Source organism: Portunus trituberculatus, chromosome 47, assembly GCF_017591435.1.
Source record: "Portunus trituberculatus isolate SZX2019 chromosome 47, ASM1759143v1, whole genome shotgun sequence".
NCBI lineage: Eukaryota > Metazoa > Arthropoda > Malacostraca > Decapoda > Portunidae > Portunus > Portunus trituberculatus.
Window position 1 is genome coordinate 7,806,895 of NC_059301.1, and position 14,571 is coordinate 7,821,465.

The window sequence follows — 14,571 nt, forward strand, 5'->3', positions numbered from 1 at the left end:
AGAATGCAACTTCCAACCCTGGAAAACAGAAGAAAGGGAGACCTGATAGCAATATACAGAGTGATGATTGGCATGGAAAAAATGGATAGGGAAGATCTGTGTATGTGGAATGGAAGAATGTCGAGAGGGCATGGGAAAAAACTAAAATGGCCACTTATAGGAGAGATGTGAAAAATATAGCTTCCCTCATAGAAGGGTGGAAGCATGGAATAGTTTAGGCGTGGAAGTGGTCAGCGCAAGGAATATTCATGATTTTAAGAAAAAGCTGGACATTAATAGATATGGAGACGGGACAACACGAGCATAGCTCTTTTCCCGTATGTTACAATTAGGTAAATACAATTAGGTAAATACACACACACACACACACACACACACACACACACACACACACACACACACACACAGTGTGGTTAGCATGCTCGACTCACAATCGAGAGGGCCGGGTTCGAATCCCGGCGCGGTGAGGCAAATGGGCAAGCCTCTTAATGTGTAGCCCCTGTTCACCTAGCAGTAAATAGGTACGGGATGTAACTCGAGGGGTTGTGGCCTCGCTTTCCCGGTGTGTGGAGTGTGTTGTGGTCTCAGTCCTACCCGAAGATTGGTCTATGAGCTCTGAGCTCACCCCGTAATGGGGAAGACTGGCTGGGTGACCAGCAGACGACCGAGGTGAATTACACACACACACATTTGCAATTCTTTAAGTCTGCATGAACTTCACTACCTTAAGAGAAAAATGAAGCAGTAAAGGGAAAGACAGCATTGTATTGGGATAGTTGAGCTTTGTCCTTGGTGTGTTGCTATTATGCTGTATGCTATTGTAATGGCAGGACAGTCAAGACTTAGCAAATCTTACTTGTTCCTTTGTGATTATCTTAGTGTGATTGGCAATATGATGATCTTATGTTGACTTTAGTGGCCTGTTGAGGTTCAAATTCCAGCCATTCCTTTTCATGGCTACCTTTAGATAAATCTCAGTTTTAATTCCCATGAGAGAATTACAGTGGCATTATAAGATTAATTTGCTCAACCTAGCTTGATTTGCTGCTCCACTTCAGTGTTTGATATTTGTTACCTTTGTTAAGCTTTTGTTGTATAATACATGAAAATTTATTATTTGAAACTTATGATTGTTCTAGCTTACATGGAGAGAGACTGCCTTTTTTATGTAATAATTTCCTGCCCCCTACTTTTTTTTTCTTTGAGGAAGGATGGTAGATGATGTAGACAGTAAATAAATAATCAAGTAGTGAATATGAATAGTCGTGATTACCTCAAAAATGATAATTTACTTTTGAAATTTGCATAGATTTATAGATATTTATTTGATTTTTTATATACATATTTATTTACATAATTGTTTTATTTTATTTTATTTTATTTATTTATATATTATTTTTTTATTTTTACATTTTCTTGACAAATAATTTAGACCATGAACAGTCAGGGTGAATGGTCTCAATCACCTTAAATTTTTCAATTACTTTTCAATTTTACATAAATTTTTTGTATGCACATGTTTATCAATCAAAGTATTAAAGGATGTTTAAAAGACTTAATGGAAGTACAGTATACAGCACATGTATTAATTTGTTGTAAATAAACCAAGCTCAATCATGTAGTTATAAAGACTTTAGATTTATGGTTTTGGAAACTTTAAGAATAAGGCTGTATACTTCTCTGCAAAGCATGGTCATCTGTCACTCTCAGAAAGCAATCCTGTGAACAGAAGATCTACTTGATTGATTAGCTTAGTGCATCACTCATTGTTATGATCAGATAAATCAAATCTCTGATAATGATAATTAAGTTTACAAGAATGTTATATATCCTTGATATTGTATACCATAGTGGCATATTTAGTGGTGTTGATGATGCTATTGCAGTTTACTTGCAGTCATACAGCATATTGGTGAAAGTATAATGTATTGAGCCTTTTTTGTGTATATTTTTGTTTGCTTTTTGCTAGTTTTATGCTTATTATTATTTTTTTCAGTTGACATATTTTACTAAGATTTTTTTCTTTTTTTGTTGTACATGATTCATAAAAGGAAGTGCTGTGGAGTCTAAAAGGAAAAGGGGAAAAGCATCTTATGCTACTAATGCTGCTCACACTTACATGATATAAGTCACATCCCTCCTTAGCCTGCCTGTGTCCCAGTGCATGTTTAGGGGCTCAGGTAAACACAGTCTGCTTCTGTATCAATGCCCTTTACATGTATGATGCTGTAATTTTTTTTATGTAGTTCCTATGCATGGAAAAGACTTGTATTTTCACCTCTTGTCTAAAATCTCAAATTTAGAGTTCAGTAGTACTGTCATTTTAACTTTTCACTTTTCAATTTTGTCAACCTTGATAACTTATAATTTGAGGGGCATCATGTGAGGCCATGGATGGTGTGTGAAGTGTGGCTTGCTTCAGTTTAGACTGAGTCTGACTTGAAGCACCTCAAGTTCCACTGTGTTATTTATGAATATTATGTATTTGTAAGACTTTAGTACTTGTAGGAACCCTCTTCTTTTAGTTGGGAAAGAGTGAATGAAAAAAAGAAAAAGAAAAGGACAACACAAGGAATAATTTTTAGAAAATAGTTTGCTATGTGGTTTGGAAACATTACCTGCAGTGTACTTGAAACCATTCACTAGGATTTAGAAATCTGTTATATATATATATATATATATATATATATATATATATATATATATATATATATATATATATATATATATATATATATATATATATATATATATATATATATATATATATATATATATATATATATATATATATATATATATATATATATATATATATATATATATATATATATATATATATATATATATATATATATATATATATATATATATATATATATATATATATATATATATATATATATATATATATATATATATATATATATATATATATATATATATATATATATATATATATATATATATATATATATATATATATATATATATATATATATATATATATATATATATATATATATATATATATATATATATATATATATATATATATATATATATATATATATATATATATATATATATATATATATATATATATATATATATATATATATATATATATATATATATATATATATATATATATATATATATATATATATATATATATATATATATATATATATATATATATATATATATATATATATATATATATATATATATATATATATATATATATATATATATATATATATATATATATATATATATATATATATATATATATATATATATATATATATATATATATATATATATATATATATATATATATATATATATATATATATATATATATATATATATATATATATATATATATATATATATATATATATATATATATATATAAATATATTTTCTATACACACACACACACTGCAGGCAAGCATCTAGAGAAAATCACGTGTTGCAGTGTAAACCAATGGTTCCCAACCCCAAGGTCACAACCCAAATTAGGGTCACGAGGGTATTTCTGAGGGTCATTATAGGGTCTTACAAAAATATATTTTAATAATTCACAGCTGTTCACATTTTTTTTTTTCTATTATTATGACTGATTTACTGTAATAGAACAAGGTAAAGATTCTACTAAACACATAGTAACAAAAGAGGCACGGTCATAAAACACCTACTTTATACTCATGGAATTCCGCCCATAGTACGAATAGCATTCATGTACGGTATACTACAATACTATAACTAACTTGAAATGGTTGGATTTATAATTAATTTATAATAAGACTGCATTTAGGATCACAACCAAAAAGGTTGGGAAACACTGGTGTAAACAGTGAACAAACATAAACAAATATGAATCATGCTCTATCCAGATCACAATTATTCATGTTTTTTTTTTTTATGTGCATGTGTGTGTGTGTGTGTGTGTGTGTGTATATATATATATATATATATATATATATATATATATATATATATATATATATATATATATATATATATATATATATGTATATATATACTGCACTTGAAGATGAATGTTATGCTAATGTTTGGTAACAGTTTCCTGATATGTTGTTTGTATGTGGTTTTATGAATCCAAATGAATGTTTTCAAGGAAATTTCATTTCAGTACTTCCCATCCAAAAGTAAACTGTGCCATCTTATTAGAAAATTAGGTTTTATGAAAGCTTGTCTTGTCTTTATTTCATTCTTATTTGTTCCATTGCTAGTTCTTCAGCATCTGATGTATAGATATAAGGATACATCTGAATAGTCTGAAATATATGGTTTTGTATAGATAGTAACCCTATCGTATCCTCACAGCGGCTGGTGGAGGATGGATGCCTACTCCCACCGTAGCAAACTGTCCACCAGGCCTTGAGTACCTCAGCCAGATTGACCAGCTGCTGGTGAAACAACAAGTGGAGCTGCTGGAAGGTGGGTAGCTTGATGACTGGCTGGCCTGCTGATGATGACATGTTAGTAGATGGGAGGCTAGAAGGATAGGTGAGGTTATGGTTTGTCAGTGTTGGTAGCTGAATGGGTGATAATATTTCAAAGTGGATTACTGGAGATACATTGATTAATTCATGGTAGGCAGAGGAATATTACCATCTTATTTTCTGTGCATCATACAAAGTGATCCAAAAGGACTGATTGAGGGGACTGGGATTTGTCTTCTCAGTACTTTGATTCCCTGGGTTGTCCCTCATTAAGGACATCCTCATCTTGGTACATGTATGGTTTCACTTTTTAATTGTTACCTACATATCTTTAGTCACACTACATCTTTAATGTGCAGGATCTTTACCACAAAGAAGGAAGTAGTATGCTAGATATAGTCTTATAGCATTGCTTTAATGATGGAATTTAATTTTCTAATCTTGTCCAGCTCATTGTTGTATAGTAACTCACATGCATTGCCTTGTGAAGTGAGTGTGTTGTCAGTTAGCTTGTGAAGTGAGTCCCTTGTCAATATGAGTCAAGAGATTATTGATTGATATCTTAATGCCAGCTAATGATAATGTTAATTTTGTACTCAGATAATGTATCAGTTTGCCTTTCTGCCAATTCATTATGTAATCTTTGTCTTGGAACTACAGTGCAGTCATTGTAGAAAGTTTTATTTGATAGATGTTCTAGAGACCATCTTTAAACTTGTTCATATAAAATATATTTATTGTAAGATAGACCAATGTACTTCTGATAAATTGGGTCAAACTAATGGATGAATGTGTACCAAATTTGTTAACAGAAACAAAAGCATTTCTCTCAAAGAATTTACAAGACAAAGCAAACCATGGTGTCTGTTTGTTGATGAGCCTCAGAACACTTGCTGTTGATTTAAAAGAAAAGAATTTATATTATAATTATCTGAATACAAAGTTATATTGGTATGAAAATATATTACAAAATTTTTAGATAAAAAAGGAAAGCTGAAGGTAAGAGTATAAAAGAAATTTGATTCTTATGCATGCCCATGTTTTTAATATATATATTTTTGTGAATTGGATTTATAATTTTTTCAAACATGGCCTCACTTTATGCTGCATTATGATGCTGTTTTTATCACTGTACTGAGAAACTGATTGAAAAAATGGAGTGTACAGGATTTTATGTATAGACACACACACATTCTTTGGATAAAATTAGATATGGAGACAGGTCTCTGAGCCCTGCTCAAACCTGTAATATATAACTAGGTAAATACAGATACATACACATGCACTACTAGAAAGTTACTGAAATGAGTGGAAAATTACATGGATTATGAAATGCTACAAAAAGACTTTAGCAAGATACATGAGTGGAGCAAGAAATGGGAAATGGAATTTAATGCAAAAAAGTGCAAATTGATGGAATTAGGGAGAAACCGGATGAAATCTTACACTATAGGAGGAGTAGGAATTCAAAAAACAAAAGAAGAAAAGACCTGGCTATTACAATAAATGACAATTTATCACCAGAAAAAAAAAACAATATAGTTGGGGAAACATATGAATTACTAATACTAAGGAAAAGGAAATGAGCATTTGCCTATATAGATGAAGAGATGATGAAAACACTGATAGAATGCATGATTTAACCTAAACAAGAATATGCTGTACTTACATAATAAGAAAGATATAAGGAAGATAGAAAGGATTCAAAGAGATGCAACCAAAATGGTTCCAAGTTTGAAAGACCTTACATATGAAGACAGATTAAAGATATTAAAACTTCCAACATTGCAACAGTGGAGAGAAAGAGGAGACCTAATTGCTATATAAAGGGCATAGAAGGGGATGAATACAGCTGATAAAGAAGACTTATTTTATTGGTGTGGGACTCAAGAAATACAAAGGGACACAGCATGAAATTGAAAAAGACCGTGTGTAGAAGAGACATTAAGAAATATTGTTTTCCAAACAGAATCATAGAAATGTGGAACAATTTAGATGAAACAGTGGTTCAAGCAAGAAATATTCATGATTTCAAGGCTAAACTGGATGACCGTAGGTATGGATTCAGGACAGCACGAGCATAGCTCTTTTCCTGTAAAACATAACTAGTAAATACACACACACACACACACACACACACACACACACACACACACACACACACACACACACACACACACACACACACACACACACACACACACACACACACACACACACACACACACAGATTACATGTACACTATATAGGCAAGAGTATGATGAAAAAGATCATAACCACGATGATAAGACCTAGACTTGAATATGCAGCAGTAGTGTGATCACAACACATACAGAAGGACATCAGGAAACTAGAACAAATCCAAAGGACGGCCACAAAGATGGTGCCAGAAATAAAGAACCTTCCCTATGAAGATAGACTAGAGGAAATAGAACTACAGTACCAACTTTGAAGGATACACAGAAGAGAGGAGATCTAATAACCAGGTACTACAAGATATTGAATAGCATGGAAAAGATAGACAGACAAGACCTGGTATAGACGGACAAGATGATACTCAAGAAGATCAGGAAAAGTCATTGTTTGAGAATTATTAAAAAAAGTTTAGTTTCCCACATAGGATGGTGGACATCTGGAACAGTCTGAATGATGAGATTGTATCAGCAGAAATTGTGCACAAATTTAAGGAAAATTTGGATAAAAATAAGTATGGAGACACGTCACTATGAGTCCCTGTAATATACAACTAGGTAAATACAACTATATAAATACATGTATGAAATCTAGTACATGCCAATTTTTATTCAGTTTGCCAATATAATCTTGAAAATGTGTTTATGTGTGTGTCCTTCGTGTCCCTTGTTCTGCCTTTTAACTAATCATTGTGTCTCTACTTACATACTTTTTCACTAGTACTGTTTTCCCTGTATATGAACACACACTCTTTCCCCATAAACTTATCTCACTATCTTTCTCTAACCTCTTTCATCTTCATTCCTCTGTATTTTGTACCTCATCAATGCTTCTACTGATCCACTTTGTCCTCTCACGATCACATCTTCCTTCCTCCTCTCTCCTTTTTCTCCTGTTTTCTCCCCACTCTCATGTGTCCCATCCTTCTCTACCACCACCAGCCTTCACTGGATTTGAGACTGCCAATAAGTACAAGGTGCAAAACTCAATGGGTCAGAAAATTTATTTTGCGGCTGAGGACACAGACTGCTGCACAAGGAACTGCTGTGGTCCTCTTCGGCCTTTTGACATGAAGATCCTTGACACCTCCCAGAATGAAGTGATCCACCTCAATCGCCCCCTGGCTTGCACCTCCTGCTGCTTCCCATGCTGTCTACAGGTGTCTCTATATTCTTGATTGTTTTCTGTAGGAAGGATACTGGTCAAGGGCAACTAAACAGGAATTAATGATATATAGTCCTCAAACAGGGTTGAAAGTTGTAATGAAAAAATACAGGATAAGTGTCTTGAAGCCTCCCTCCTTAAAGAATTCAAGTCATAGGAAGGTGGAAATACAGAAGTAGACAGGGAGCCCCATAGTTTGCCAGGGAAGGGTGAATGATTGGGAATACTTGTTAACTCTTGGACTAGAGAAGTGGACAGTATAGGATTAAGGCAAAGAAGGAAGTTTTGTCCAGCAAGGCTGCTGGAGAAGGGGAGGTATGTGGTTAGCAAGATCCTGCAATGAGAAAGAGGCTGAAAACAGTCACTTAGAGGAGAGGGGATGATAAGAATAAGACAATTTTTGGTTCAAGCCAGTATGACTGGAAATGCCCCCCTACAAACCCCTGTACAGAATTAGCATACTGATGGGTGGTGAGAAAAACTAGCCGAGGTGACTCAGAAGGCCCTAATTTAATAGAAGCTGTTTTAGCTAGAGATAAGATGTAAATTTACTAGTTAAGGCTTTGCTGCTCTGATGCTCTTTCCCTTCAGCTTTATGAAAGGAGTGGCTGCTGTAGCAGAAATCATCACTTGTTCTTGGCTGCTTGCATTATGATGCTCTCCATTTGAAAACCTGATTATTTCATGAAAAGTCAACTAATTTCCTTGGCAGTACCAATGGAGCTTTTCTTATAAGGAAAACTTGATAACAGCAGCACTAATTATTCACTCATCACATTAAGTTATTAGTATACCAGAGCTGTGCAAGCTCATTTTATCCTTTCTTTTCAAAGTCTAATGATACAACACTGCAAGACTTAACTTGTTCCTCTCTATGTCTTTCCTCCAGAGCATTGAGGTGTCATCACCTCCAGGTACAGTCATTGGCACTGTCAAGCAAGAGTGGAGTATTTGTGCACCTAAGTTTACAGTGCGCAATTCCTCTGATGATGTCATCTTAAGGATTGAGGGACCTATCTGCACATGGAGCATCTGTGGGGATGTGGAGTTCCAGGTAAAAGGAGAGTGGGAAGAAAGTGAGAAGGAAAAGAAATAACTAGAATGGTTGGAACATAGTTGATATCATTTACAGAGAGATTCCAGTGAACTTATTTATGGAGCTCAAATTGATAAGAGGTTTTAGAATTATTAGAAAAGACAAACACTTCCTGGTGTGAGTCACTGAGGAGTGATGGAAGTTTTAGAATCTGTTGTGTAGTGGAGAGGAAGGACTATTTCTTAAAGCTTTTTGTAATGTAACTGATGACAAGCCAAGAGGTACAGAAAAAAAGAAAAAAAAAAAGAAGAATGTCACTGTATAAAGGGATAGCAATAAGAAAGAAAGATATAATTTACCTTTAACTATTCCTCTTCTTAAACAGGTTCTGTCAGCTGATGGAGATGTGCAGGTGGGCAAGATCAGCAAGCAGTGGAGTGGCTTGGCAAAGGAAGTATTCACCGACACTGACAACTTTGGCATTTCCTTCCCAACTGACCTGGATGTCAAAATGAAGGCCACTTTGTTGGGTGCTGTGTTCCTCATTGTGAGTAGTGCTGGTGATTCTGTCTTTGTATTTCTTTTCATGTTCTTCCTTCTTTCCACTCTACTGCCACTTTCAGTGATGTTATAATTTCTTTTCTGTACTTCCCTGGTCTTTCATCTATGTCTCTCTCTTTATCTTTGCTTTCTCCTAGTCCTCCCTCTGACTTCCTTCTTCTGTTGCCCTCCTGGTTAACTTTCTTGGTCTTTCATTTATCTCTCTCTCTCTCTCTCTCTCTCTCTCTCTCTCTCTCTCTCTCTCTCTCTCTCTCTCTCTCTCTCTCTCTCTCTCTCTCTCTCTCTCTCCAGTAGTAATTCTTTCAGTGAGATGGTACATGTGCATTGTGTGTTAGATATAGTTGCTTTAGAAATAGTTGGTGTTGTGGGAAGGATATCTAGTGACCAGTTGTAAGCTGCTCCTCTTCCATGATATAAATTTCATTCAGACTACTCAGGTGACTACTGAGGTTGCCTGAAGAGAGTGGTCATAACAGAACTTAAAGTCTCCATTTGCTCCTGTCCATAAGTTTTGCTCTTGCAGTCTCCATCCTCTGGGAGAGTATCTTACCAAATGCTTTACTTAAGTCCATTTATGTCATGTAACTCATCATTATCTGCTATTATCTTCAATATAAAGACTCAAAATGTTCATAAGGCATGAATTTCCTACATTATAAACTCCTTTTCTTAATATAGAAATTCCTTTACAATATTAATTACTGTTTCACCAATAAAATTTTTGCATTCCTTTCATACTCAGTGATATATTTCATCTACTTATGGTTTTACAACTTTTTTTGCCTATCTTATCTTCTGTTCCACTATCTTAATTGTCACTTATCTTCATCTTCTATGAAACTGTTATTGGTTTCTGGGATTTCTTACATAGTTTGCTGTGTGCCAGACAAGTGGTGACGTGTTTCATCTGTTACGGAGATAATAGATTATATACCAGACTATCCTGTTTTTTGAATTACAAGGAGAATAAAAACTGCTATTTGATTGCAAAGCTTTGGAATGAAGTAAAGAGTTTCAAGTTAACTAAAGATCACATACATTAACTACATGGCATGCTGTCTTGTTCAGTATATTATAGACAGAAGTTATAAAAGCTCACACATCATTCATGTGTACACACACACACACACACACACACACACACACACACACACACACACACACACACATGCAAAAGGATATCAAGAAACTAGAAAGAATCCAAAGGATAACCACAAAGATGGTCCCAGAAATAAAGGACCTTCCCTATGAACACAGACTAAAGGAAATGGAGTTACCAACTTTGAAGGATACACAGAAGAGAGGAGATATAATGACAATGTACAAGATAGTGAACAGTGTGGAAGAGATACAGAGATAAGACATGGTATCACTGATAGAAGATGGAGATAGACAGACAAGAGGACACTCAAAGAAGATCAGGAAAAGTTTTGAGAAACAGTAAAAAGTTTAGTTTTCCACATAGGATAATGGACATCTGGAAGAATCTGAATGATGAGATTATAACAGCAAAAAAGTGTGCACAAATTTAAGGAAAATTTGGATAAAATTAGATATGGAAATAGGTCACTATGAGCCCCACTCGAACCCTGTATTATACAACTAGGTAAAATACAACTAGATAAATACACACACACACACACACACACACACACACACACACACACACACACACACACACACACACACACACACACACACACACACACACGGCCCGGTAGCTCAGTGGTTAGAGTGCTGGCTTCAAGCCAGAGGACCGGGGTTCGATTCCCCGGCCGGGTGGAGATATTTGGGTGTGTCTCCTTTCACGTGTAGTCCCTGTTCACCTAGCAGTGAGTAGGTACGGGATGTAAATCGAGGAGTTGTGACCTTGTTGTCCCGGTGTGTGGTGTGTGCCTGGTCTCAGGCCTATCTGAAGATCGGAAATAATGAGCTCTGAGCTCGTTCCGTAGGATAACGTCTGGCTGTCTCGTCAGAGACTGCAGCAGATCAAACAGTGAAACACACACACACACACACACACACACACACACACACACACACACACACACACACACATACACACACACACGCATACACACACACACTACGGAAATAAAGCAAATGCAGGACATCATGGTTACTAAGGAAGATGTAAGGAAAATTATAAGCAATTTGGATATTAATAAATCAATGGGGCCTGATGGCATATCTGGGAGGTTGCTAAAGGAATGTAAGGATCAATTGTTGAACCCTGTATTTGATATTGTGGAAACCTCCATACGAACAAGAATAGTCCCAAAAGAATGGAAAAGAGCTGACATTGTGCCTATATATAAGAATGGTAGTAGAATGGAACCGCTAAATTATAGACCAGTATCGTTGACTAGTATATTGTGCAAGGTATGTGAAGAAGCAATTAAAGCTAAGTGGAGTGAGTATCTAGAGTATCTAGAAAGTGAAAACATTCTGAGTGAAAGGCAGTTTGGTTTTAGAAAAGGAAGATCGTGTGTATCCAATTTATTATGTTTTTATTCAAGAGTGACTGACATACTACAACATAGAGAGGGATGGGTGGATGCTATCTACCTGGACTTGAGAAAGGCCTTTGATAAAGTACCACACAATAGACTGATGTGGAAACTAAAGAAGATTGGAGGAGTAAATGATAAACTAGCAAAATGGATGGAAAATTACTTAGTGGGAAGAGAAATGAGAACAGTGGTGAGAGGAAGGAAGTCCGAGTGGAAGAAGGTAACCAGTGGAGTTCCACAAGGGTCAGTGCTTGGTCCCATCATGTTTTTGATTTATGTTAATGATATGCCAGTAGGAATTGACAGTTACATGAACATGTTTGCGGACGATACTAAAATTATGAGGAGAGTAAAGAATGTGGAAGATTGTAACAAGTTACAGGAAGATCTTGATAAAATATATGAGTGGAGTAAAGAGTGGCAGATGGAATTTAATATAGACAAGACCCATGTTATGAAAATGGGAAGAAGTAGATACAGACCAAACAGGGATTACAGGCTGGGTGATGAGAAAATTAAAGAGACCAATGAGGAGAAAGACTTAGGAGTAACCATGCAAAACACTTTGTCACCGGAGAAACACATTAACAAGATTTTTGGGAAACCATATAACATGCTTCAAAATATTGGCCTTGCATTCCACTACCTAGATGAAGGAATGATGAAGAAGATATTATGTACCTTAATAAGACCCCAGTTAGAATATGCAGCTTGTGTCTGGTCACCGCATATGAAGAAAAATGTGAAGAAGGTGGAAAGGGTACAGAGGCTGGCAACAAGGATGGTACCAGGACTCAGGGAGTTAGACTATGAGGAAAGACTGAGGAAGCTGGGGCTGACCACATTAGAAGAGAGAAGAACAAGAGGAGACATGATAACTATGTATAAATTGGTGAACAAGATTGACATATTGGACAGAGAGTTGATAAAGGTGACCACAAGTAATCATCTCCGAGGACATGGAAAAAAGTTAATAAAAGACATCTGTCTAAATGACGTGAGAAAATACAGTTTCCTGCATCGTAGTATTGATAAGTGGAATAAGCTGAGCAGTGATGTCGTTGACGCAGTGTGTGTCAATCAGATGAGAGATATGACAGGAGTGGACAAGGAGACAGGACACAGAGAGCTTAGCTCGGGCCCTGTAATACACAAATAGGTAAATACACACACACACACACACACACACACACAGTAGATACACACACACGATAGCTCAGTGGTTAGAGTGCTGGCTTCACAAGCCAGATGACCGGGGTTCGATTCCCCGGCCGGGTGGAGATATTTGGGTATGTCTCCTTTCACGTGTAGCCCCTGTTCACCTAGCAGTGAGTAGGTACGGGATGTAAATCGAGGAGTTGTGACCTTGTTTTCCCGGTGTGTGGTGTGTGCCTGGTCTCAGACCTATCCCAAGATCGGAAATAATGAGCTCTGAGCTCGTTCCGTAGGGTAATGTCTGGCTGTCTCGTCATAGACTGCAGCAGATCAAACAGTGAATTACACACACACACACACACACACACACACACACACACACACAATATGATTTACTAAAAGCTACATGTCACGACTACGAAGACTCCATATGGAGCCTGTAGAAAAAAGTACAAGAAGGGATTGAGGACAGAGTAGGAATTGGATTGGGCAAAAACAAGCTGAAGGAACTATGAAATGCATGGAAGCAAGAACAGGAAGAGGAAAAAGTACAATTTTCAGAGGTAATAAAGAGACAAATTCAGGAAAACACAAAAGATGTGGTAATACAAGTAATTAAGGAGAAAGAAGATCTAGTGTGCGATACAGTGGATAAAAGGAAATGTTTCGTGATTTTTGGGATGAAGGAAAAAAAAAATCCAAAAAGTTCATGAGAGAGCGTGAGGTGAGAAAATTGGCCAAAACTATTATCAAACAAGTTCAAGACAACACGCAAGAACTGGACCAGGAGGAGGAGGAGGAAGTGATCAGGTTAGGAAGATTCAGTGAAGGGGATAGGAGACCAATGAAAGTGAGAATGAGATCTCAAGTGTCAGTGGAGGAAATTATGGCTAGGAAAGGGAAGCTGGCTGATGATACTGAACACAAAGATATTTGGATAAAAGAGATATGAACCTAGAGGAGAGGGAAAAGGAGAAAGTGCTAAGAAATGAAGCTAAGAAAAAAACGAGAAAAGGACGGAGATCGAGAAAAAGAATTTCTATTGAATGGTTCTAGATATGAAACTGAGAGAAGTGTAATCTACATTCAGAATGGGATAAACAGTACATTAATTTATTTGCTGATGATGCAAAGCTGCTAAGTGTTATCAAAACCTGGGAGGACTGTTTGCTGTTACAGGAAGATATAAACAAGGTCTATGAGTGGAGTAAGAAGTGGAAATTGGAGTTCAATGCTAAGAAATGTTACGTAATGGAACTAGAAAAGAGCAAAAGAAGACCGGTATGGAACTATCTGATGGGAAAGGAACAAATAATGAAGACTAAACAGGAAAAAAGATTAGGGAGTGATTATACAGGAAAATCTGAACCCTGAAAAACACATAAGCGAGATATTTGGATTATCGTATAAAATGTTGACTAATATAAGAGTGGCATTTCAATTCATGGCCAAAGATATGATGAAAGAAAT

At 35.5% G+C, this 14,571-nt stretch overlaps 1 protein-coding gene across 6 annotated transcripts in view; it reads left to right on the top strand.

The window, feature by feature from the left end:
- Positions 1 to 14,571, top strand: part of LOC123498025 (phospholipid scramblase 2-like) — a 36,899-nt gene that overhangs the window by 14,177 nt on the left and 8,151 nt on the right. For all 6 annotated transcript variants that reach the window (XM_045245102.1, XM_045245101.1, XM_045245099.1 and 3 more), the window contains 4 exons: positions 4,360 to 4,473; positions 7,614 to 7,831; positions 8,726 to 8,890; positions 9,258 to 9,419. In XM_045245102.1, coding sequence (XP_045101037.1) covers positions 4,360 to 4,473; positions 7,614 to 7,831; positions 8,726 to 8,890; positions 9,258 to 9,419 — 659 coding nt within the window. The remainder of the gene's footprint in view (positions 1 to 4,359; positions 4,474 to 7,613; positions 7,832 to 8,725; positions 8,891 to 9,257; positions 9,420 to 14,571) is intronic.